This window comes from Lycorma delicatula, chromosome 5 (genome assembly GCF_047948215.1).
Source record: "Lycorma delicatula isolate Av1 chromosome 5, ASM4794821v1, whole genome shotgun sequence".
Taxonomy (NCBI): domain Eukaryota; kingdom Metazoa; phylum Arthropoda; class Insecta; order Hemiptera; family Fulgoridae; genus Lycorma; species Lycorma delicatula.
The window spans coordinates 12,214,996-12,242,964 of record NC_134459.1 but is presented as its reverse complement, the minus strand read 5'-3'; the positions used below and the strand labels follow the sequence as shown (position 1 = coordinate 12,242,964).

The window sequence follows — 27,969 nt, the reverse complement described above, 5'->3', positions numbered from 1 at the left end:
TGCAAGCACGCATAAATTATTTATACCATCAATTTTCACATCGTTATGCTTCACATACAACTTACAAAATTGAACAACTTAAATTTTAATATTTAAATTAGTACTTTATGTAAGTTAATATGAAAAACGGGTAATGTATTCCATATATACATCAATAGGGATATATATAAAAGGAGTAGAGTCTATCAAATATTATGTCTTTTTTTTATGAAAAATATATTTTTTTACAAGTTGTAAAGTTTTTTTTTTATAATTATTTTAAATCTTATTGTTTCGCTTATTCGTTCATCTCTTTTAAATTTCGTTGGACATGTTGGTATTGTAAATATAACCTATCTTGTATGTTGTACTCTGTGCACTAAAGTTGGTGAATTGTTTTATGTTTGTTTATTACTATATAACAAGATCCTGTGAGATTATTTTTAAAATGCCATGTTATGCTGTTGCAAAGGGGAAAAAGATTGGCGTATATGACTCATGGTAAACGTTACTTTAGTATCCTATGTTGGATTGTATATTATTAATTATTTTAATCTTGTTATAATGTAACATTAGTATATCCCCTATATTATTATGTTAGTGTTAATTTACAGGATTGTAAGATTTTTATAAATAAATTACAGAACATGAGAGTCAGACCAATTAGGTGTCAGTATTAACCCAGTATATGGGGTCTGGTAGTAAATAGTTCATTAGTGTAGGTCTTGTACATGTTAATTCATCATATAATGTAATTATACGTTTAGAGAACACTAAAGGAATTATAATTTTCTTGTTGTAAAAATGGATTTCGTGAGGTTGCATGGAAGAATCTAGGGAAGCCTTGAAAATACAAGATCAGATAAGCAGTACGATGAAAAAATTATATTAAAAATGAGAATAATGTTATTCTTCTTTTAAAATTTAAATTAAAATCAGAAAATTATGTAATTTATGAACATTTTGGTCAATTTCTTGTAAGCTGATAATGCTGTGTATTATGAAAATAGTTCTGTTATTTGTTTTGTTATAATTAATATTATTTTTTTAGGAATAAATTAATTTTTTTTTTTGTAAAGGTTGCTCCTCCATGACATAATGACAAGATTATAAACTGATTAATCCTTTCACCATTCATTTTATTTCATAAAATGCCCTATAGTGATTTCATTATTGCCGAAAAGGTTATATGTTAAAAAAAAATTTTGTAGATCAGTTTTTTTAATACCTTATAAACATTTCATTTCATCTCTGTGTTAATTTTTGTTTAAAAAGATATATTTTTAATGATAAGATCTCCAAAATTATCTTATGTTGACATCAGATATGCAGCTGCATTGAAGTTGTATACAAATGTTAACGGTTTTATGTATTTGTGGTTTTTAATTTATACCAAAATAATGTTAAAAAGAAAAAAATATTTCAAAATGGAGAGCTTATTATAGAGAAAACAAAGAACATTGAAAAAGCAATGTAGAATTCAAATAAAACAAATTAAAAGTTTACACCTATTTTCCTCATAAATAAATAAAAATTAAATTAAGTGAAGTTAAGTAATTTATTTAAGAACTGTTTTTTTTAAATAAGAAAACTCTTTTTTAAATATTTTTACTCTTATAAATTAAAGAAACATCACTTTATGTGCATGAGTGTAAAAAACAAACTGTGACTACATACTGCTGTGTGTTCATGCAATATCATAATTCACAAGTTGGCATAACATGTCAGATTTTTGTAGTTTTTTTAACTAGAAATTATAATTAAACAAAGAAGTTAAAGAAAAAAAATTAACAGCTGTGGACTAAAACTGGAATTAAGCAGTGAAGGAAGATTCCACCAATTCAACTAAAGCCAAATAAACCAATGAAAAGGTTAAGGTGCTTCAATTTGGAACAATATGATTTACACATGTTGCAAATCAAATCAATGTGGACATCCCAAAAAAAATTTATCATCTAATTAGATGGCCAAATATTTTACATAGTGGGCAAAAGAAATATTGTAATCATTAATGTGAATACTATCAGCACACTATAATGATTTTATTGAAATTTAAATTAAGGTAGTTGTAACCCACAATGAATGATTTTCTGAACTGCTGCAGAATCTTATAATATTTTGGTTTCATATTCTGTGAAATGACTTATAAATATTAAAAAAAATAATAATCAAGGAACCAATGATACTTTTCATGAAACCAAAAGGACTGGAAATTTAGAACCTAATATGGATATTTTTATTTATTTTTCTGCAGATATTTTTTTATCAAACTTACCCTTAAAGGATTGCAAAACAATTTTTTCAAAACCGTTATATCTTGCTCCTAATCTGAAACTTTCAAAAATATATACTTGTAGGTTTAGGAATTTCCCTTAAAATTATCCCTTATTGGTGATAACTGTATTAAAAGTGTATTACTTTCTGTATATTTTTTGTGTACCTTTTACGATAGAAGAATGTTGAAATTCAGCACAGGTGAATCAGTACATCTTTGGGGGAGTTTTTTTTTTTAATTATTCCTAAAGGATGACTAGATGAAGAATGGATTTCATTGTTCCTGCCGTATAATTTTGATTTTCAATTGTGATAGAAACTAGAATTTGCCTTTGAAAGGTACAACAACAAAATAAAAAAATAAAATTGTAGCTTCAGTTTTATTTTTCCAGAAAAAAGTGAATTGAAAAACTTATAAAAAAGTGACCTTAAAGTAAATATTTGTCAATGTAAAGGATGTATACTTCTTTAGCTAGCATATAATAATTGTTTGAATATCTAATTTTTCTAAGTCTGGTTTTTACAATGTGAAACAAAAATTCTTCATTAAAATCAGCCATTGAACCCATATATTATAATAATTTTTAATTTTATTCACAAAAATTGCATTTCATTTAATCATAGTTCTTTTTCAGGGAAAAATGTAAAGAACAGATACAAGGTTTTCGAGGTGCACGTTACAAAAAATTTAACACTCATAAAGAAGCAGAAGACTTCATAAATGAAGTTAATGATAAAAATGTAATATCGAAATCAAAAACAATCGATGCTTCGTCTACTGAAAGTAATGCTGACATAGATTTTTCAATAAAAAAAGTAATACCAGATTTAAAATTTAATTATTTTTCCTCAGTTGAAAGCAAGTATGCCGATAAAGCTTTTCCAATTACAAAAGTATCTCCATCAAATACTATAATGAATGATTTAAGTAATCGTATCAGCGTGTTAGAATCAAAATTATCAAATTTTATGGATCATGTAAATTCTAGTCTAATAAGCATTAATAAACGATTATCAATTTTAGAAGAAAAAAAGGTCATTAGTAATCAGATTTTAAAGTTAGAGAACAAACATGAAGAAATAGGAAGTGATTCAAAAGAAAAAAAGGGAGTTAAAAGGTACAAATTAAAATAAAATTTTAGAATTAGTCATACCACAGAAATAGTTTTTTTATCTTTATATAAATTATCAGGAAAAACAACATTTTTCAGGATAATATTAAAACTTTAATTTTTTGAAAAACTTTTAAATTATTTAGATTTGTTAAAATTATCCAGCAAATCAATCCTAAGACACTATCGTTATCTACTTTAATCAGTTTTATTTTACAGACTTATAGTCGAATATTTTTTATTGAAATCAATAAAATTATTATTTTTTTAAATAAAAACTATTTCTCATCAGATTTAATTGTTGTATTTTTAAAAGTAAATATCAAATTTTATAGTTTGAAAATATTTTTCTAGAAAATTTTTAGAAGTTTTCACATTGCCAATGAATTAGTTAAAATATTAAATGATGTACATTAATCTGTTGATAAGAGTGTGTCTGATTTAGTTGTTTAGAATCTACTATTGAATGCAGTATTAATGCATTAGTTGATAGTAATGGCATTGACTGCCAAGATTTGTAAACTTGTATTACATATAAATAGGTTATTTTACTGAATAGAGAAAACACATGCTTTCTATTATTTATCAACTGAAGTTGTACATTAATTTGGTTGTATTTTTATAACCACAACTTACTGGTTTTATAGCTATAAAAGTTTTTTAAAAATTAGCTATAATATTAAAAACACCTTAAAATAAAGTTGCATTTGATTTTTTAAAACTTGCAAATTGTATATTGCTTTACACTATCTGTTCCAGGTTTTTATTTTTTATTTATTGATTGTAATGTAAAGCACTTGATGTAATAGTCAGAGTTGTACTGTCTAAAAGTAATGATATTACTCACCAGCCTTGTGAAATGTGAAGATATGTAAGTCTTTGTGCTATTATACAAAGAAAACATACAGTAGTATATTGACTAATTAAGGGGAGATACCAGAAAAACAACCATTTCATACACCTTTCATGGGTAGGTTTACCATATATCCAGGATTAACCCAGACAGTCCTGGTTTTTTAGTGCTGTCCGGAGTTGCAAAAATGTCCAGGATTTGAGAATTTTATGACTGGCAAGGATGTTTTATAATTTTAGACCTATATGTTTGACAGTGTGTTTTTAATTTAAACATTCTCTTACGGCCATGCATCTCTCAGCCAACCTTGGAGTAAGCATTGACGAAGGCGTGGCTACCAGTCTCATTACAACGTTTTCCTTAGTCATTTGGCAATACAACAGAGGCAATGTTTTTATATTGTTTTTGTATGTGAAGTAACTCCTCTACACATTTTTGATCTCATCGTTTAGCAGCGGGCAAAAGAAAATGTGTGTTTAATGTCCTGCAACGGGAATACAAAATTTTGCAATTGTGTAATGACAGTAATAATGAATGTGTTTATTGCACACTATGCACTGGAGAATTTTCTGTTGCACATAAAGGAAAGGGTGATATTGAAGATCACATGAAAACATCTAAACATAGGAGTGCTATTAATGCTACTGCTTCAGCAAACCAGAGATTTTTTAAGCCAAAGATGGAAATAACAATAACAGTGATCTGGAGTGTGCTGCTAAAGAAGCTACATTTTCATATTGCACTGCTAGACACAAATTCAGTTTTAAAATATCAGACTGCAGATCTAAACTGGTTAAAAAGTTATATGACCCAAAATTTTCATCTGCTAGAACCAAAACCAAGGCAATTATTGTTAACTTTATTTCAGTATTTGTATTTGATGTGTTGCTTTCGTTGGAAAACATTAATTATGTAGCAGTAATAATGGATAGCTCAAACAGAAATAAAATAAAACTTGTTCCGATTGTTGTAAGATATTTCAGTCTGGAGGAATTCCCTCCTCCAGACCAAATTAAACTTTTAAATTTTGATGAAGTGTCAGGTTAAACAGCTCAAATTTTGACTCAGTATCTTTTGCAATGTGTAAAAAAATACAAACTTGAAGAGAAGTTGATTTGTTATACTGCTGATAACACTAACAGTAATTTTGGTGGTGTGAAGAGAAAGGGGAATGAAAATGCATTCAGAAAAGTTCAAAGTGATTTAGATAGACCTATTTTAGAAATTGGTTGATCAGCCCACATTGTACACAATTCAGTATGTAATTCTCTACCCCTGGACATAGAAGTTATTATTATAAAAATTAATAAATATTTTCACATACATACAGTAAGAGTAAAGAAACTTAAAAAGAGTTCTGTGAATTTGTAGAAACAGATTACAAAAAGGTATTATCTCATAACAGCACAAGGTTCCTTAGTTTGTTACTTGCAATAGAAAGAATTCTTTCCATCTTTGATGGCCTAAAATCATACTTATCTTCTGACAAATGGCCAAAATCATTATTTGATTTTTTTGAAAATCTGGAAAGTGAACTGTTTTTTTAAATTTTTATATGGTACTTTACAGTTATTTAATAATGTAGCTCTGAAATTGGAGGCTAATTATATAACAGCAACAGAAGCATTTGAGACATATTCTGAATTAATTTGTTAACTTCAGGAAAGAAAAACCCACAAATTTATATCATCTTCTCCCAAAGAATTGTTGAAAATAATGATGTTAAGGAACGAAACTCTTCTCAAGCGCAGACAATTTTTATAATTCTGGTATCCAATACTTTGAGTTGTGGAGAACCAGTTTTGAAGAAGTTAGTAAGTTTCAGTGAATAAATTTATGAACTGAAATTGCCTGGTCTGATTTAGAAGAGAGTGCACAAGTTGTTAATGCAATTATAAAAGAGTCCATAAATATTGATGATCTACATTGTTGAACCAGATAATTCAAAACCAAAGTTTTCAAGTTCTGAAAAAGTACCAGAGACTATTGAAGAGAAGTGGAAAGTAATTTTTTAGGTGTTTCAAGAGACTGATATTTCATGTTGCCATATTTCTAAAATGGTCTAGTTTGCGATGTCTTTGCCTGGGATATTTGCTCCAGTTGAGAGAGTTTTTTTCAATTACAAGAGAACATTTGGTCTGCAGAAAGAGGTAGACTTTTAGTATCCACTGCTAAATGTTAAAATTAATTCAGAACTTTCTTGTGAATTTTATGATGTAATTAAAACAAACAAACAAACCATTTCTGAAAAAAGTCATGTCTACTGAAAATATAACTGAATAAATAAAATTTAATGTTTCAGTAAACTCTAAGACTTTTAAGTAATTTCAAAAATATGTCCTGGGTTGGACTCAAAAAAATATGGTAAGCCTATTCGTGGGTTGTTTGACATCTTAAGGATGATAATGCTAATTTCAGGAGTAGTTTTCATCTTCTGTAGCTTGCTTAGAATGTGGTATCCAACATGAACTTACAACTAGGAAAGCCCTGGTTGACTTGTTCATCACTTATTCTCCCATATCCAGGATAGCTAGTTAGCTGTAAATTGGTAGGTATATATTCTCTGTGGAAGTAAGCTTCTATTATGAAGGGTCCTTTTTTTCACTCATCTCATAGGGATTCAAAGTAATTTACATTCTTTCATTCATTCATTGTAGGTAATTAGCTGAAATTTTGCTTAACTATCTTCAAGTAAAGTAAGTAAAAATTTATTTGATTAACAGTCCTTTTGGAGGTAAAAAAGTGATCTATAAGCTAAAATTTAGTATTTTCCAAGCAGAGAATGGGAATCTTAACTATTCCTATCCTCTTTTTTGTAAATTTTATTATAAGCCTGAACTTAAATTATATGCTCTACCGGAAATATAGGACATCTGGTGTTCATAGAGCTCTTTAGACTAGCATACTTTTTTTTATTAATTTCATTCACTAATTCAACTTCTTAGAATTAGTATATCTTGTAACATAGTTAAATTCTTCATTATGATCTAGCATTTAATTGAATGAATTTTAATTCATTTCTATGTAACCTTTACAGCTGTGAGCACATTTTATACTTTTATCTAATTTCATCACTAATACAGTACATCTCGAAGAGATGTATAGAATTAAAGGACTTATTTTATAAGTGAAAATAAAGAAATATATGTTCATATAAATGCGAGTTCGGGAATGTTTCATATTCTGGTTACAACTTCTGAAAAATTTCTCTCTCATAAAAATAGTGGTGCGTGGGTTTGTTTGTTTGATGTATGAGGTCACATTTTAATTTTAGCTGCTACTGGTACAGAGCAGACCACATGCTGCCCCAGGTAGCTGCACACAGCACACAAATGATTAGTTTGTTTGAATAATTTATACTTCTCCAACAATTGATTCTTTTGAACGTTTTATACTTTATACAAAAGATTTATCCAAAATTATATTTGTGTTTTGAGGATAAAAAACAAAAACATTGGGGTTAGAGCTGTGTTAAAATATCACAACTGAAGAAAGAGCTAAAAATATTCTGGATTTTGAAGCTTTTTGTTGTTAGTACAGCAACAAAAGTGTTTGTGAACATTATTTAGTTACAATTGGCAAAAACATTTAACAAAATCATGTGTAATGAAACATAAACCACGTAATAACATTTTTACAGCGAGCCATAGGCCTGCCTTTTTTCTAGTCACTCGTAAATGTAGAAATAAATTTGATGATTCGTATGGTTTTTTATCTGAAAATATTCAATAAAGCAGGTCTCAGAATTGTATGAGATACATGATAAAAATTAGTTTATACATCATACAGTTAATTAGCTATCATAAATATATAAAAATTAACTCTTAAAATAAATAGTCATCTTTATGTAGTATTGTGTAAGATGGTTTTGACACATCCCTCACCATCAACTGTGGAGATTTTTAGAAGAGTTAAGAACATCAACGCAACTTTTAAAATTATAGAGGAAAAATCATGATAAGAAAATGGAGAATACGGCCAAAATGAAGTCTGTGCTGTATGTAGGTGATTGATATAGCAACTTATTGACATAGTTAACTGCTAATAAATAAATCTTGAACAGATAGTAACAGAATGAGTGTCATACTTGATAGAGGGAAGTTATTTATGTAAATAACAAAAATTCAAAAACACAGCCAGTATGCCCACACTATTAAATGGATTTGAGAGCTTGTGACTAATGAATAAGCATAGGAGTATACTGAATGAGAAGTAGAAATGAGGTATTTTAAGAAAATCAAGAAAAGATAGATCAGAAATAATATTATTAGAGAAGGATAATAGCAGGATTTGGTTGTAGATGAGGGGTTTTGAGTTATTTAGTATGAAACCCTGGTATGGGGGAAGTTCTGTTGTAAACAGGAATTTTATACCTATAATTTATTTACAGAGTTTAGTGATGTGTCATATTCTGAATGTAGCTGTCTACCATTGCAGTGCATGTTTACTGCTTAAGAAGCTCAAAAGAGCTGTCTTTTGAGATCTCAAAAGAGAAGTCTTTTGATCGCATCTTAATTCATTGTTGTGTAACATCAGTAATCTCATTTGAGGTAAATTTCTCTCTCCAGAAGATTCCGTATGTAAGCAGAATGGATGATGGTTCACTTTTGCTAAATGCAGGTATTGTAGAGAGTAGAATAACAGCACATGGAGATGTAGTAGTGTTTACTTGGCTAAAGTAGCAGTTTGAAGAAAATCATTGCATTTGAGGAAACAGATGGAAGAATGAGTGACTCCTTTTGAAATAAATTGCAAATTTCATTCTTCATTTTAAAAGTATAATATAATATTGAGCAGTGCTGTTAATGTTCCGTTTGGTTAGTTGTAGAAGAGTCTTCCTTATAAATTCCGAAGAAAGGTTGCTGTTGTTTTCCCAGGTAAATTCTGGTTTTTGTTTTCTTTGGTAGAAATGAACTTAAATATTGCTGCTGTGTATTTAAGCACTTTGATTCTGAAATGAAGTAGTGTACCTGCATTTCATCACAGGCTATTATAAAATTATTTACACAGGTAAAGAAAATTATTTTTTATCCTTTTCATATTGATAAAATAGTGAAGTGACAGCAACTAATTCATTTGTTGTGTTCACACTGCAAAAGGTGGAGAACCTATGTAGTAATTTGAGATGTTTTTCTTCTGCTTCTACAGTTTAAAATATTTTTCACGTTTTAAGAAATTTCCCTTGTAGTAATTTGACAGTTTATTGAATCAAATGCTTAAGCATTTACTGAGTTTGTTGGCCGGTGAATATGCAGTTCATTTCAGTTAACTTGTTGCAGTGAATGAGGTAGCAAACATCTATCTACAATTTTTTAATTTTGTTTTTAAATAAAAACCTGTTTTGAAGAAGCAAATATGTCTTAAAAATTCTTAGTGTAGATAAAAAAAAGGAAAAATTAAAAAATGTCTTAATTAATTTGAACAAAATTACTATATTCCAGTTTAGAAAGCAATTTTTTAAATTATATATTATTTTCATAAATAGTTTTTTAAAATTAATTTTTATTATATTTTTTTTTTAGGAAAGCTGAAGTTAAAGAGGAGGTTGATGTTGAAGGTATTGAAAATTATGATGATGTTCTTTTAGACGATGATGATGATTTGCTTAATTCCATTAAAAAAGATGGTAATGCTGAAACAGATAAAACTAAACCGAAGCTAAAAGATACAAAATTATCAAAATGTAAAATAATTGATGAGACTGATGGTTATTATGGTATTGGTCAGTGTATTTTTAACAGTAGAGGATTTTTAATTAATCCATTTGGAGCAGTTGTTGTATACACTGATGGTGCATGTAGTAATAATGGAAGGCCAGATGCCAAAGCTGGAATTGGAGTTTGGTTTAATTTTAATCACCCGCTGTAAGTTACAGGTGGCAATTAATTTGATATTTATAATAAAATCATTAATAATTGTTTTTTAGAAGTCAAACCCTGTGTGGAAAATTGTTTTTGTGTCTGATTTTTTCTATTTTATCGACAGTATGTTCTTGAAACCAATTATTGTTTTCTTTCATTTTTTAAATATTCTACCTAATTATTTATATCTGCTATTTTAGTAAGACATACAATGTAATCTATAATCAAACGTTAGTTAAAGGTAGGAGAGAAAATAACAGAAACAAGATTTTTTTTAATTTTATTTGTGTATAAATATATTTTACATACCAGCAATCATTTATCTCGATTAAACTTGATCAATGGCAATCCATCTGTAGATTGATTGTCCCTTTCCTATTCCATATTCTTCATTCCTTCTTCCTCAAACAAGAGGATTAGAGCACTCTAGTTCCTTCCTTTCACCTTTTGGTGAGTGTCGGGGAACTGCTTCCTGTTAAATAATCTTTCTGGGTTTCATTAAAATTTTGTAAAGTTATTCTTATATTCCAATTTATGTATAAGGTTGAAATAAATTTCCTGGATGGTCTCCTCTAGATTAATTTTTTATTTGCCGGTTATCCCTTAATTTGCTATTTATTGCCTTATCTGTGTTTGTTTTCTTATTATACAACTGTAAATTTTACATATTCCATAAATATTTTGAAATAAAGTTTTTACTCGCCTACAAGTTGACATGAATTTTAAATTGTAGTTATTACTACTCTTAGTCAACCAATAATCTTTATATAAGAATGAGGTAATAAGACCAATGAAACTAAGATGCCGTGTGTAATTGAAAAGATACCATAAAATAAATTTGTGACAAAAAATTCTTTTTCATGAAAAATATATTAAAAAAATAATTCTTAAAAGTATATAGAAAGACACACCATAATCTAAAGAGACAAAGTAACTCTGATTAACAACCAATTAACTAAAGTACAAACCAGTAAGGAACTTTTAAAATATTTGGAAATGGTCTTTTTTCTTTATTTTTTTCCTGTTAGATGTTGGGTTGCTTCAGCCATTTCTTGAATTATTCTAAATTCATTACCTTAGGTCATTCCTTTTCTCTAAGGAGTATCATCCAAATAATCCTTACGCTCTTTACTAGTTGAAAAGTTATGTTTCAAAAGTCATTTTAAGTTTCATCATTACAAGCAACTAGTTTTGTTTTTTATACATTAGCTGCTTCTGTCCTTTTTGTGATAAATTTATTGCATTACATTATATTTTTTATTATATTGCTCTATATTTTTTTTTATTAATCTACCTTTTCTATCAACTTATAATTATATGCTCACCTTAAAAAATTCAGCATTTATTCCAGTTTACAACTATTTTTTTTAAACCTATATAAAAAGCCAAAAGAAAAGTTTTTAAGTTTTAGATTACTTACTAATCAATTTTTAAAGAATTTCTCGGGATATGTATCAGTATTTTATTATAACAGCAGTTTTAATCTAACAAAATTAAAATTATTGTCATAAAATAAGTACTACTAAATTATTTTTTTAATTATTCGGTATTACTGAGTTTTGCCGTTTGATGACAGAACCGCTTAATTTTGTGATGATTTTTTTACAGCAATGTATCAGCACCAGTTCGAGGAAGAGCAACTAATAACAATGCTGAAATACAAGCTGCAACTGCTGCTATTTTGCAGGCATCTACTGCTGGTAAAAAGTTTTATTTTTAATATTTCTTAACAAAACAAAGCAAAATTAAAAAATTATTTAATCTTTGACTCCCAAAAGTATATCAGCATCGATTTGAGATATACAACTATTATGATCTATCTACTTACTATAGATGTGGGGGACTGTTTCATGCTCACTAGTTAAAAGACTTTTAACTATCAAACTACTATTATCAAAATAACATCCTGACTTTATTTTTTCTGCGGTTCATTACAAAAAGTGATTTGGATACTTATCTCACTTCATGGTAATTCTTTGTATTCTTAGCAGATCTTCAATTGACATGTTTTTAATAACAATATAAATTTTTGACTGTAATTGGGCATTTACCTGTCTTAAAAGTCAGGCTTAGGCTTATTAACGTGTTAATGCCTGAATTAATTTTTTTGTAACGCTTTAATTTTTTTATTATATATATCTTTTCATTATGTTATTTTTACTACAAAAATGGTGTTTATATTATTTATTGAAGCTGTTTGTAAAAATTAGCATGAAATTTCAGCGAGTCTGCTTGGCATTGCTAGGCGCTTATACTGCCTTCCTGGGTTTGAGCCGCAGTTGTGGTACAGCACCACACTATGCATTCTCATAATTTATTTAAAATCAGATATACAACTCTTTCATCTTGTGAAATTTTTATTTATCGTTTTTTTTTATAAAATTTTCTACCAACCCCTTTTTTAAAAAAATATATATACAAGGGTGGAAATTCTACATTTGCAACAAAGTCTTCTTTATTTCAGAGTAAATAAACCGATTTATTGACAGATATCAGTCTCTTCTCATTGACCTGCATACAAGTTCATTTCTCATATCAGAACTCATTTCCCAGTATCAACGTTTTCCTGGCAATATATTGTAGCCAGACACAATAATTAGTATACCAAGAAATACTTTTATTTCTTCCTTGTTGATGAAAAGATTTGGGTTGTGAGAAAGGCGTAATGGTTAGTCTCAGTTGCTGATATATTTAGGACCTCATCATCAAAAATATCACATTTTATGATATTTTATATAATTACTTAGCAGAAAACCTATGTTGTGCCCTGATATATCATTGTTTGTGTACGTTCTTGAAACAATTTTTTTTACATGGTGGTGCTTTAGGCCTACCAGAAAGACAGGATGTTGAAGTAATACTTCCGTTATTATTATTATTATGTTTTGAACAAGAAGGGCTATCTGAATCATTATTGTTGACTAACAGGTATTTTTTCAAGTACAGATCCAATAGACTCATCGGCTCCAATTCTCTGCAAATCAGAAAAACTACTTTAGCTCCAGCGAGTAGCTGACATTTATTCAAGTTATTTATCAGTCCACCGTGGTTTTGATCTGAATGTACCACAGGATCAGGTGATTTCAATAAATATAAATTCAACAGGAGGAATAAGATCTTTTTAATAAAAGCTTGCGATTTTGCCTTTATCTCATTTATTGTTGAAAAGCATTCCTCGAGTGTCCTTTTAAGTTAAGGAAATAAGCAAAAGTCACAGGCAGCAATGTCTGAAGAATAGGATGATTGTGGCATCACAACGGTGTTATATTTTTCCAAGAACTGTTGGATAAGTAAAGTGGTGTGCATTAGTACAATATTCTGGTGGTGCAAAATCCATGAGTTGTCTCTTCAAAGTTCAGGCTATTTTTTCAGGATTGCCTCATGCAAATTGCATAAAACTTCTAGATCGTACCGGTTGACTGTAAGACCTTGCAGTTAGAATTTATGATTAGCAATTACATTGTAGTCCAAGAAAACAGTTAGAACCTTAATGGGACTTAGGTGCTTTTTTTTGGACTTCACTCTTCATAAAACTTCCATTGGGACGATTGAACCTTTGTCTCAGTGTTGTAGCCATGCACTCATGTTTCATTACCTGTTATGACACATTTGAACAAATATGGGTCATCAGTGACATCAGTAAGCATTTTTCCAGCGATGGTTACGTGATGCTGTTTATGTTGAAAATTTAGCAGTTATGGAACACATGTGGCTGTAATCCATTTCATGATCAAAACATTAATAAAATTGCTTCACATAATGAAATTCTTGTTTTTTCATTAACCTTTCTAATGATGATTCTGCGATTAGCAAGCACGATCTCTTTAACTTTATCAATGTTTGAGGATGTGTGAGGATGTCCATACCTTGCATCATCTCGATATCTTCTTGGCCTTTCTGAAAGCATTTGTACCTTCATAAACTTGTGGTTGTGACATAGCATCATCACCAAAAGCCTTCTTTAATATTTTAAATGCTTTGCTGCACCTAATTACATTTTTAACATAAAATTTCAAACAAATTCTCTTATCCAACATTTCACCACACAAAAATATCATCAGACACAGTAAAATACATCTTGCTTTTTCTCTCACCAAATTCAAACTAAGCAGTTGCTTAGTTGAAAATTAACATATATATCACTGACAGTATTACCTATTTACAGAAAAAAGATTAATTCAATTTACAAGATACAGCACGCGCAATTAAAATATTCTTGTTACTTTTTGATCAGATCTTGTATGTGTTATGGAGTTGCATAGCAGAAGTGCTATAATACACCTTACTAAAATACAGATTTATATTATTACACTGATGTGAATGAAAACACAATGTCAAGTTTATTTTATTTCAAAAACAGCAAGTACAGAAACTTAATTGAATTTTTTAGATGACAAGGAATCGTTTATGTGACATACCACTGGAAACATCAAGTTGTACACATAACTGAGATATAAAAGAGTAGTTGTTGATCCAATTTTTAATGTTTTGGGAGATGCTGAAAGTAAGAAAACAAAATTGAAAACTGGATAAAAGTAGATCATGATAAAGTTGAATGTAATTATGAAAAGAGTAAAAAAAGTAAGTTTCATAGTTAAACAGACTTGTTTTAAACCTTTTTTTTCCAGGTATTCGTCATCTTCATATTTATACAGATTCACACTTTTTAATAAACTGCATTACAAATTGGATTTATAAATGGAAAAAAAATAATTGGACAAATGCCACTGGAAGACCTGTGATAAATAAAGTAGAGCTTGTTGAACTAGATAACAGTATTAATGCATTTATGGATTCTGTTATTTGGGTGAGGTGTTTTCTTACATGTAATTTATTATTTATATTATGGTTATATTTTATTTAATTTTAAAACTTTTTTTTTTAATTTCTAAAGAAATGTTTTTAATTTTATTATGAAATATTGTTCTAGTTCATTCATATATCTTTATAATACTGCCAATTAGTATCTATGCACAGAAAACATATTTTCTAGATGTGTCATATAGCTTTCATAAAATACAATTAAAATTCCTGTATAAAAAATTTTTATTTGTAAAAAAAATGTTAATATTCAAAATTCAAATTAATAAATTTAAAATTTAAATGTTAAAATTTAAATGTACTAAATTTAGGTGTTTATTCTACTTTGTATAAATCATTTTATTGGACTCAGACATTCATTAAATATGCATTAGAAAATTCAAGTTCATTTTCTATTATAACTTTAGTTTTCTAACTGTACATGAGAGTAAGAATTAGAGTTTTATTTTTGAAAATAATAGACAATTTTTCTGACTGCAAAGTTCTTTGGAGTTATATTTTTTCATCGTAATGGTACTTTAATTATAATGTTTTTACAAGTACATTATTTGCTTTCCAAAATTACTGAATTACAAGTTATTATATTTATAATTCAACTTATGAAAAATTCAAAATAAGATTCAATGCAGCTTTCAAGCAAAAAATAAAAAATAAAAAAATGCCATACTGATTGAAGAATTTCAAGATTTATTTTTATATGAAGTTAACTGCTTTGTTCATCATTTACTAATAAATCTCAATACCATGCAATAAAACTCACTAAATTATCAGTTGAAAGTAATATGGCAACCAGTTTATTAAATACAATAGCTTTGTGCTTTGGGATTTTATCTTACTTACCAATAGAGTTTAAATTTTCTGAATGATATCCAAAACTCCAACTGGCAAAAATTCAGAAAATGATTGAAATCCCCTCTACATATCAAGGAACTCAGAAATATACATAAATTCATGTATGGAATATATATCAATATTTTTTTTTTTTTTTTTTTTTTTTTGTCTTCAGTCATTTGACTGGTTTGATGCAGCTCTCCAAGATTCCCTATCTAGTGCTAGTCGTTTCATTTCAGTATACCCTCTACACCCTACATCCCTAACAATTTGTTTTACATACTCCAAAGGTGGCCTGCCTACACAATTTTTCCCTTCTACCTGTCCTTCCAATATTAAAGCGACTATTCCAGGATGCCTTAGTATGTGGCCTATAAGTCTGTCTCTTCTTTTAACTATATTTTTCCAAATGCTTCTTTCTTCATCTATTTGCCGCAATACCTCTTCATTTGTCACTTTATCCACCCATCTGATTTTTAACATTCTCCTATAGCACCACATTTCAAAAGCTTCTAATCTTTTCTTCTCAGATACTCCGATTGTCCAAGTTTCACTTCCATATAAAGCGACACTCCAAACATACACTTTCAAAAATCTTTTCCTGACATTTAAATTAATTTTTGATGTAAACAAATTATATTTCTTACTGAAGGCTCGTTTAGCTTGTGCTATTCGGCATTTTATATCGCTTTTGCTTTGTCCATCTTTAGTAATTTTACTTCCCAAATAACAAAATTCTTCTACCTCCATAATCTTTTCTCCTCCTATTTTCACATTCAGCGGTCCATCTTTGTTATTTCTACTACATTTCATTACTTTTGTTTTGTTCTTGTTTATTTTCATGCGATAGTTCTTGCGTAGGACTTCATCTATGCCGTTCATTGTTTCTTCTAAATCCTTTTTACTCTCGGCTAGAATTACTATATCACCAGCAAATCGTATATCAATATATTGACAGATAACTTTTTTACAATACTATTTTAGTTCATAAAATATTAATGTAAACTACATTGCCAGAATTTTTCAGTGTTAAATAAATTTTTTTATATGTTTGTTTTAGACTTATGTAAAGGGACACAGTGGTGATGTTGGTAATACTGCAGCTGATGAATTAGCAAGACAAGGAGCTTTGGAATATAAACCAGAATAAAGGAACCTCATAGCTAAATATAATTTCTTGTTTGAACTCAATCTGTGTAAGTATAAAGTCAGTATATTGTTGTTATGTATGTAATTAATTACTAGGGAAAAATATGTTTTTTGTATCAGCAATTTATCTACTATTTATTTATTTATTTTTTTAATTGTAACCGCTTGAAATAAATATTTTCATTAAAACTGTTTCTAATTTGTTACAACCAAAAATTTATCAACACAATTATAGTCCATACTAACATACAAACGCTAGGCTTGTCATCATTATTAAATATTTTTTTTGCCTGCATATATTTCATATTAATGGAATATATGTACGTCTATATATATATATATATATATATAGAGAGAGAGAGAGAGAGAGAGTGTGAGAGGCTTTACCAATACTTAATAATATATTTAAATTTTCTTTAAACTGACATGTAACATTGTAACTCACAACATTTTGAAAATATGGTGTAATTCACATAAAAGTTTACTCTAAAAACTTATAAGTTTTCTATATGTTAGAAAAAAAATGTAATTAAAAGTTGCCCTTTACCAATAAAAGTAAGTTAGAATAGTTGTAATCTTGAATAAAAGGTTTTTCTACTTCAGTAATTATGTTTTACTTTATAAATTATGTACAAATAAAAAGAGCTTTTCTAAATAGTTATTGAAATAAATTGGAGAAATAATTTTGCTTAAAACCTAAACTTATAGATTTTCCCCCCATTTATCATAAATTGTAATGTAATAATTTACTACCTTTAAATATTTTTTTGTTTGAATATACCTTTCTATTACTGTCATAGTATTTTCTCTAAACAACTAATATTTACTCTAACATGAAATGATTTGTATTCAACAATAATAAGAACTAGGCCTAATAGAGTATCAAAATAAAGCAAGATAAAACCAGCATCATCTTAAATTGATGTAGCATATTCAGAGTAGGTTCCTATAAAATGACCAAAAAGAGAAATAACTAAATTATAATACACAAACAGGTAATAGTATTTCGGAATATAATCAGAAAATATTTCTATTGAGAAATCCCCCAATCCTAATAAAGTTTATAAAAAATAAGTTCATTTAAGAAAGGTATAAACCTTTATTCAAAAGAAAAATGTATGTATAAACATTAAAAAATATCACATTGAATTTTTATTCTTACTAAGTCTAATTTTTAATTTTCTGAACTATAGCTTGTCCAATATATCTATACTACAATATTTTTAAAATATCTATAACATTCTGCAAGCATATAATTTTTTTTTTCAGGAGCTTATAACATATAAATTAAGAATATTTGAAACCCCCTTTTTTTTAGGTGTCTTGTTTGATTCCTCATTACTACATGAAATTCAAACAATTTTGTCTTTTTTAGTTTGGAATTTTCAACTATTATCTGCCCAGTGTTCCTCACTTAATGCAGTAAAGTGTTATTAACTGTTTTATGAAAATTGGAACAACCATTCTCGGAATTATATTGTTACAAGTAACGTGACATATATAAAATTGTCAAAATATATTGCTTTGTGTGTGTGTGTGTGTGTGTGTGTGTGTGTATGTGTGTGTGTGTGTGTGTGTGTGTGTGTGTGTGTGTGTGTGTGTGTGTGTGTATATATATAGTGGGCTGCTTCTTATGCAACATATCAGTGTAACTCTAACATAAATAGTAATATGTACCTCATTGTGTTGTGTTATTCAATAATATTTTTTTTGTTTTTTATTCACGTTTATATTTTCCTATGACTAACCCAAATAACATCATTTTCTCTACATATCTAATAATAATAAAAAAAAATGCTAGAAATTTTGTTTTAAATCTGTTTAAAAGTTGTATTATATTAAAGATATTTTCTGCTTATTTCATTTCAGGTTAAGCTGCATTTTTAAAACTCAAAATATGACTGATGACATGCTAGAATGATGTTGGATGGTCAAGTGGTTATGTAGTCTTGGAATTTATTCCAGAAAAAATGTACAAAGATATTAGGTGTTGTAGGTACCTATATCAAAAAAGATAAAATTCATTTTTTAGGTTTAATATCTTTATTTTTGTGATTTTTAATTATAGTAATTGCTGAATATTAGAGTTGTGCAGCGGTTGAATCTCATATTTTATATTTTTATTTATTATAAACTGTTTACAAGTTACAGAGAAAAGTAATGGCAGAAAGAGAAATATATATTAACAGGAGAGAAATTACAGCAGTTAGGTATCTAAATGTATACATGCATCCAACAAAGGAAAATAAACTTCTCTTACAACTACAAAATAAGCAATTTTCTAAGTAAAAATTAAATTAAACAATTTCTTTCTCATAAATGAACCTAACTAAGTAAAAGGTACAACACTGTTATACTTAAATGTTATTAAGATATAACTAAATTTGTTACAGTGACCAACATTTTGGTGCTCTCCAACAATTTTACTAAATTATTTAATTTATTTGGAGAATCAAATTTAAACATTTGATCTAGATTGTAGGTGTAATCACTATCTAGATCCTTTTTACGTAATTTATTGTAAATCAGACAATTTATTAAGAGATAGCTAAGGCTGTTACTTAACCTATATTTCTGTGTATTAGAATTATAAATCAAGACCTAGTCATACCACGTACATCTTACTCCTGTCAGTTCCTCTGACAAAGTCAAGATAAAACACAACTGAATTACACTGCTGCAATTACAGCAGCTACCTTAAAGGCTCTGGCTAAATATATTTTCCCGCTAGCTATCTTGAAACTTGTGAAATATAATTGAATTATTTACAACCTTTTCCGATTTATTCATCCATTAGTATGTGCTTATAATTCCATTCTTATTCATTCTGATAACATCTTCAACCTAAATATAATTAGAACGATTGAAATAAAAAAAGTTTTTATTCTTTGAACATCAAAATGTACTCAACCATGTCTTAATGCAGGGCGCCTCATTAATAATTTGTCATTATAAGAATAATAAAATAAAAGTTACTTTTGCACCAATGTATTTGATGAAATTTTATCATGGTATTGAACACTACTGTTTCTGCTAGCACTTCTAATAAAAAAAAAAATATAAAGTAATTATCAAAAGAAAATAAAAAGTTAAATAAATAATCTTTTTTCTCATGTTTATTTGTTATTAAGCCATCTATCATCTATTATTTATAAAATAGATATGAATAACTTCTGTTTAAATCCTGTTCCAAGTTATTACATTATTTTTGAAACTTTTACTGTTGGTTGGACTATATCCGCCATTTTTAGATTTATTGCTAATTTGTAAATGTTGTTAATTTTTAGTTATATGGCAGAAACTACTGAACCATAGAAAAATGAAGTTGAAGTAAAATAGTCCGTTTTCCTTCTATCCTTCTATGTAATTTTCAGTAAATTTTCTTTTTTCTTAGTTTATTATAAAAGTTTGTATTAATTTATTATTACAGTGATGAACCACTATCTAAAATTACTGAAGGATTTCTGTAAATCAATATTTGTTTATCGCTTTAGCAAACAGGAAAGATTTATTACAGGTAATGAGCTCTTTCTTCATAACTCTAATTTTCCTTATTAATAATCTACTATAATGTTATGCATTACACCAGTTTTGATTGTTTACTGTTAGAAACATATGTTTACTATTTTGTGTTTAAATTGAGCTTCTAATAAATATATTATTTTAGAAGAAAAAAATTGAAGTTTTAAAGCATATTGTTAAATGATATTCACATTTTGCTGAAATTTTAAAAATAGATCACAAAAATTAAGCAGTCTGACAATTTTATGCCTGTTCTATTATTACTAATAATTATTTTTAATTTAATCGGTGAATGAAGTGAAATTTGAAGTTTAATTAAAATATCTTAGTCTTTTCTTAAGACAGACTGATACTATTGTGTTTATTATTGAATAAACACAAGATGGCATACAGAGGGAAATTAAGTGATGTAAGACATTTGTCAACATGAACTGTTTGTATTTTGATGTCCTGAATCAGTCCATTAAGTTTGGCAAATTTCCACCCCCTGGTACATCTGTATTAAATTAAAATGAGAATCTGCATTAGTGTGTGAAAATTCTGATAATCAACTGAAAATTAACTAATATTATTACAAATTACATTAACTAAAATTTATTATGGTTAAGAAATTGGTGACTATGAAAAATTTGAAAGATACTTTATGTGATTTACAAAGCTCACAGTGCATGGATTGATTATGAAATTTTCAGTGAATGGTTTCATAACAACTTATTCCATTTTTTAAAGCATTTCAAATGGAAAATAGAATGTTTTACAGAAAGAAGTTAAAGCTCTAGTATTTTCGGATTCTGCTTGAGGGCATCTTCGGAAGATATACTGAATAGCAATAAATCAGCTAAGTGTTTATTTTTAAGTTAAAACAGAGTTAGTGAACAAACATTAATTAATTTGGAAATTTACAATACCAAAATGCCTTTTTCCACTAGATCACAAACAAAAAAGAGGTAAAAGGAGCAACAGTTATTAATTCATGGAATAGTGAACTCAAACCTTTGTTGAAGTTTACTAATAAATAGTTTCGATACTGAAAATATAATAATAAATTAAGAATGGTTGGATACAGCTGGAGATCAACTTGAGTAAACTATTTGGTCGGAAGAAGAAAAAATAGTTAAACTGTTAAAAAGTTTACAAATAAGAATAGTGACCATCAATATTTCATTGTGTTAATTGAAAAGAATCAGGTGATAGCAAAAAAACTACAACAAAAAAATTGTTTTTTAAGAATTCAACTTACGGAAGGTAACAATTCAAATACTTTTTTCATTTGTTTGATTATGAACATTAAACATCTTTTAAAAATAGGTAACGTTTTATTTACTGTATGTTCAATTAATTTATTTTTCCTTTCTTTTGTTTTATAGGAAAAAATCAATAAAACATAGTATTTTAATCGGTAATAATATTCTATCATTTAAAATTTAAATAATTCATTTTAGAGCTGTTCATATTTGTCCAAATTACCTAAGTTTTAGTATAAATCATTTATATAACTTCAGATCAGAAGCTCTAAACATTTATTCTATAAGGGACATTCATGTCAGTTCGGCACTTTAGTTACACTAGAGTGTAAATGTACAACCGCATTCTGGGTTGTATACTATGTGTACTAATACATTATTACCACATGGGGCGCTGGCATGAAGCAGCGTTAAACAACAACACCAGTTGTAAAGAACATGGTGTCCAATGTAGCGAATAGATATCTAGACAGCGCATTGTAATAAAATTTCTCATGAATGAAGGTGTAAACCTTGTAAGTTTTATTTGCTATTCCTGGCGCAGTACGGTGATGAGATGCTTGGCTGCAGTAAAATATTTGAGTGGTGCAAACATTTTAAAGAAGGCTGTACATCAGTGAGTGATGATCCCAGTCAAAGCGGTTCAGAATCACCAAAGTTATGGCCTCAGTTTTTTGGGATAAAAATGGCATCATTCAAGTCGATTTTCTACCGGTGGAAGTATTAACAGTGAGTACTATTGCAAAGTTCTTCAAGAACATTGTGCATAATGCTCGATGCAAAAAATGGCCTGCTGTGATCACTAAAGGCAGTGCACAACTGCATACAGCCCACTGCACAACATGCGTGCTACAAGATCTTGGCTGGGAGTTATTGCCACAAACACCCTCCGTACTGTCCAGGTCTCTGTTTGGGCCCTTGAAATTGTTCCTGAGAGACCAGCATTTTAACAGCAACAATTAGGTGAAGCAGTCAGTCCTATCTTTGTTTCAACATAATGACAAATCTTTCTACACTGTGGGGATCAAAGCACTAGTGAAACGCTGGAATAAATGTAGCAGGGGATTACTTTGAGAAATAAAAATATTTTTTACTATCATAAGTGTGTTCTACATTTATTAAAAATTAATAGTTCCAGACTGACCTGAATGCCCCTCTTATAAAGATAAAACTAGATATTGTCTGTATTAGGTCATGGTTGAAGGCATTTTAGTACACTTTTTATCGACATATTGTTCAGAATGTAATTTTGCATATCTGTATTTATGTTTTTAAGTAATGTTGAGACTGAAAATTTAAGTGTGCTACTTTGTGAAAGCAAGATCTTTCTTACAATTGTGTTTGTCAGTGTTCTTATTAATCAAATGTTACTCAAATACATTCATAAGTCTTGGTGGAAATAGTACTAATATTAGTTTTTAATTGAAAATAAACAATTTTAGTTTTATTATGATATTACATAATATATTCTATAAAAGTGGCTGTAAATTAAATCATTACTCTGAGTATTTTGTTGTAAATTAATTTTGTTAAAAACCATCACTTATTTAACTATTCATTGTTTTGTTTTTTAGTGTCTCATACTATTATATGGTTTAAAAACTATGCTTAATACTCCAACAAAATTACACTTAGAGAAAAAAAATTGTTACCTGGACTTTCATAAGTGGAAATGGTAAAGGGACTTATAATAAACATAAAAAAAATAAATAGTAGGAAACTTATCAGCAACAGAAAAAAACGAATAAAATAGTTTTAAAAAATAAAACTCGCATATGTTTTGGTTTTTTCTAAAAATTATTAAATATCAAAATGGTTACTTGATAAAGTTAGAAACATTTCTTAAAAGCAGTTGTTTAATTTGGCTACCATTCACAATATCCATATTTTTGTTTTAGTAAACTATAATTTTTTCCCCTTGTTGACTAACATACCACCAAACTCAGACCTTATTAAAGTAAATAATTACTCCAATAAATAAATTTTTAAACCCCCAAAAAATGGGAATGAATGACTGGTGTATATAAATTATCAGTGTTATAAATTTTAATTTTTAGTATTAATGTAGATGACATTGGAACTTAGATATAAAAAAGGGGGGCCTGTGCGACCTGACTTAAATTTTTTTAAATTGTTTGAAGTTTTATAATTTCTGATATTTCATTTGTTTTTCAACTTCTAGCTGTTATTAAAAATATTATGTTGAGGTAGCTGTTGAACAAGGGAGTTAAATTCCCATTTAACCCCCTTTTATGATAAATTTTTTTTTTTGTGATAAAAAATATCATTTGGTCAAAGCGGGACCCAAAATTTTGTACTAAATATTTTGTTTTTCTCAATTATACTTTTAATACTGCATAATTTTTATAAACATTTGATCAAGGGGGTCAAATTGAACCAAAATTTTCTTTTATTGAATATTTGATATTTTTTGCATTTGCAATCAAAATATTAAATAATTAAGTCACTAATATTAAAAACCCTGTTTCATATTTGAAATAAAAATCAGTTAGCGGCAAAGTTAGAAAAGAATTGCAACTCTTTGGTGGTTTTATAAAATTATTTTGTCTGAACTTAGAAATAAGTATTATTTATAGAAAATGTCAGGTTCTTCAGACTGAAACCCAGAGAAAAATATTTATGATTTTGTCTGAATTAAACGCTACAAAAGAAGTTTATATTTTAAACATAAGTCCTTACTTATAGAAAGTGATATTAAAATTCAATGAATTTTTTTAATAGAATTTTTACATTTTTCTTTCATAGTATTTCCAAAAAGAAATTTAATTGTAAATTGTATCAGTGTTTTAAAAAAATTAGGGTGAATTTTTGATAAAAACTATCACTATTATTTTTATCATAGAATACTACGTAATATTTTTTTATGAAAAATACAGGGAAAGATGAAAATTTACATTGTACAATAACAAATTAAATCGGTACTGCATGACTGGAAGCAATTGGAATTGAATAGACCCTGCTTTTTAATAAGTGACAATTAAAACATTTTTTCTTTTCTTTTTTTGTCTTCAGTCATTTGACTGGTTTGATGCAGCTCTCCAAGAATCCCTGTCTAGTGCTAGTAATTTCATTTCGGTATACCCCCTACCCACATCCCTATCAATTTGTTTTACATATTCCAAATGTTGCCTGCCTACACAATTTTTTCCTTCTACCTGACCCTCTAATATTAAAGCGACTATTCCAGGATACCTTAATATGTGGCCTATAAGTCTATCTCTTCTTTTAACTATATTTTTCCAAATGCTTCTTTCTTCATCGATTTGCCACAGCACCTCTTCATTTATTACTTTATCCACCCGTCTGATTTGATTTTTAACATTCTCCTATAGCACCACATTTCAAAAGCTTCTAATCTTTTCTTCTCAGGTACTCCGATCGTCCAAGTTTTACATCCATATAAAGTGACGCTTCAAACATATACTTTCAAAAATTTTTTCCTGACATTTAAATTAATTTTTGATGTGAACAAATTATATTTCTGACTGAAAGCTCATTTCGCCTGTGCTATTCAGCATTTTATGTCACTCCTGCTTCGTCCATCTTTAGTAATTCTACTTCCCAAATAACAAAATTCTTCTACCTCTGTAATATTTTCTCTTCCTATTTTCACATTCAGTGGTCCATCTTCATTATTTCTACTACATTTCATTACTTTCGTTTTGTTCTTGTTTATTTTCATGCAGTATTTCTTGCGTAGGACTTCATCCATGCCGTTCATTGTTTCTTCTAAATCCTTTTTACTCTCGGCTAGAAATACTATATCATCAGCAAATCGTAGCATCTTTATCTTTTCATCTTGTACTGTTACTCTGGATCTAAATTGTTCTTTAATATCATTAATTGCTAGTTCTATGTAAAGATTAAAAAGTAACGGGGATAGGAAACATCCTTGTCGGACTCCCTTTCTTATTTACAGCTTTCTTTTGTTCTTCCATTATTACTGTTGCTGTTTGGTTTCTGTAAATGTTAGCAATCGTTCTTCTGTCTCTGTATTTGAACCCTAATTTTTTAAAAATACTGAACATTTTATTCCAGTCTACGTTATCAAATGCCTTTACTAGGTCTATAAATACCAAGTTTGTTTTTCTTTAATCTTCCTTCTAATATTAATCTGTGCCTAAAATTGCTTCCCTTGTCCCTATACTTTTTCTGAAACCAAATTGGTCTTCTTCTAACACTTCTTCCACTCTCCTCTCAGTTCTTCTGTATAGAATTCTAGTTAAGATTTTTGATGCATGGCTAGTTAAGCTAATTGTTCTGTATTCTTCACATTTATCTGCTCCTGCTTTCTTTAGTATCACGACTATAATACTCTTTTTGAAGTCTGACGGAACTTCCCCTTTTTCATAAATATTACACACCAGTTTATATAATCTATCAATCGCTTCTTCACCTGCACTGCACAATAATTCTACAGGTATTCCCTCTGTTCCAGGAGCCTTCTTGCCATTCAAATCTTTTAATGCTCTCTTAAATTCACATCTGTGTATTGTTTCTACCCTTTCATCCTCTTCAACTTCCTCTTCTTCCTCTATTACACCATTTTCTAATTCATTTCCTCCATGTAACTCTTCAATAAATTCCACCCATCTATTGACTTTGCCTTTCGTATTATAAATCGGTGTACCATCTTTGTTTAACACATTATTGGATTTTAATTTATGTACTCCAAAATTTTCCGTAACTTTCCTGTATGCTCCGTCTATTTTACCAATATTCATTTCTCTTTCCACTTCTGAACACTTTTCTTTAATCCACTCTTCTTTCACTAGTTTGCACTTCCTGTTTATATTATTTCTTAATTGTCTATAGTTCCTTTTACTTTCTTCATCACTAGCATTCTTATATTTTCTATGTTCATCCATCATCTGCAATATATCATCTGAAATCCAAGGTTTTCTACCAGTTCTCTTTGTTCCGCCTAAGTTCGCTTCTACTGATTTAAGAATTTCCTTTTTAACATTCTCCCATTCTTCTTCTACATTTTCTACTGTATCTTTTTTACTCTAACCTCTTGCAATGCCCTCCTCCAAAATCTTCATTACTCAGACCTCTTGCAATGCCTTCCTCCAAAATGTTCTTTACCTCCTCTTCATCAAGCTTCTCTAAATTCCACCGATTTATCTGACAGCTTTTCTTCAGGTTTTTAAACCCCAATTTACATTTCATTATCACTAAATTATGTTCGCTATAAATATCTGCTCTAGGGTAAGTTTTGCAGTCGAGTTGTGTTCTACATCTTTGCTTAACCATGATATAATCCATCTGATACCTTGTAGTATCGCCTGGCTTTTTCCATGTGTATATTCTTCTATTATGATTCTTAAACTGGGTGTAGTCAATTACTAAATTGTACTTCATGCAAAATTCTATAAGTCGGTCCCCTCTTTCATTCCTTTTGCCCAGTCCATAATTGCCTACCATATTTCCTTCTTTGCCTTTTCCAGTGTTCGCATTCCAATCTCCAACTATTATTAAATTTTCCTCTTCTTTTATATGTTTAATTACTTCATAAATTTCTTTGTATGCACACTCTACCTCATCATGATCATGGGTGCTTGTAGGCATATAGACATTAACAATCGTTGTCGGTTTAGGTTTCAATTTTATCCTTATTACAATGATTCTATCGCTATGCATTTTGAAATACTCTACTCTCTTCCTTATCTTCTTGTTCATTACCAAACCTACTCCTGCCTGCCCATTATTTGAAGCTGAGTTAATTATTCTAAAATCACCTGACCAAAAGTCGTTTTCCTCTTCCCAACGAACCGTGTTAATTCCTACTACATCTACATTTATCCTATCCATTTCCCTCTTTAAATTTTCTAACTTACCAACCTTTTTTAGACTTCTAACATTCCACACCCTGACTCTTAGAATGTTATTTTTTAATTTTCTGGTAACCCCTTCCTTAGTACCTGGAGATCTGAACAGGGGACCTCCAGAATATTTTACCAAGGAAGGCGCCTCCAACATTGCTATATGAAAATGCAGAGAGCTACATTTTCTTGTAAAAAAAGCAGCTGTAGTTTTCAATTGCTTTCAGCTGCGCAGTACTCAGAGAACCGAGTGATGTTGATATGGCCGTTTAAGTCGTCCTGACCTACGCCCTTAACAACTACTGAAAGAGCTGCTGCTCTCTTTCAGGAATCATTCCTTAGTCTGTCTCTCAACAGATACCTCTGCGATATGGTTGCATCTTCGGTCCAGCTACTCTGTATCATTGAGCACTCAAGCTCCCTCACAAACGGCAATGTCTCATTATTCATAGAGGGAATATAATATTATAAAAATAA

At 28.8% G+C, this 27,969-nt stretch overlaps 1 protein-coding gene across 4 annotated transcripts; it reads left to right on the top strand.

Moving 5' to 3' along the window:
- Positions 1 to 317: 317 nt before the first annotated feature.
- On the top strand, positions 318 to 23,357 carry LOC142324724 (uncharacterized). 4 transcript variants are annotated; one of them, XR_012756373.1, is made up of 9 exons: positions 318 to 480; positions 2,889 to 3,371; positions 9,741 to 10,082; positions 11,688 to 11,779; positions 14,708 to 14,886; positions 16,792 to 16,927; positions 18,750 to 18,876; positions 20,311 to 20,397; positions 21,770 to 23,154. XR_012756373.1 is itself a non-coding variant. In XM_075365643.1 (7 exons), exons 1-6 carry the CDS (start codon positions 380 to 382, stop codon positions 16,879 to 16,881), a joined length of 1,287 nt encoding a protein of 428 aa, XP_075221758.1. In that variant the 5' UTR covers positions 318 to 379; the 3' UTR covers positions 16,882 to 16,927; positions 18,750 to 21,751. The 4 variants fall into 4 exon arrangements, 1 of the variants encoding a protein (XP_075221758.1); XR_012756371.1 differs by lacking the exon at positions 21,770 to 23,154 and adding an exon at positions 23,221 to 23,357 and having other exon boundaries at positions 18,750 to 20,397; XR_012756372.1 differs by having other exon boundaries at positions 18,750 to 20,397.
- The last annotated feature ends 4,612 nt before the right edge of the window (positions 23,358 to 27,969 follow it).

What these genes read in the sequence shown, in the direction of transcription:
- LOC142324724 (XM_075365643.1), top strand. Translation starts at nt 380, where the DNA reads ATGTTTGTTTATTACTATATAACAAGATCCTGTGAGATTATTTTTAAA. An exon ending in TTTAATTTTAATCACCCGCT is followed by an intron (nt 10,083 to 11,687) that starts GTAAGTTACAGG and finishes ATTTTTTTACAG; the next exon opens with CAATGTATCAGCACCAGTTC. An exon ending in TTATGGATTCTGTTATTTGG is followed by an intron (nt 14,887 to 16,791) that starts GTGAGGTGTTTT and finishes TGTTTGTTTTAG; the next exon opens with ACTTATGTAAAGGGACACAG.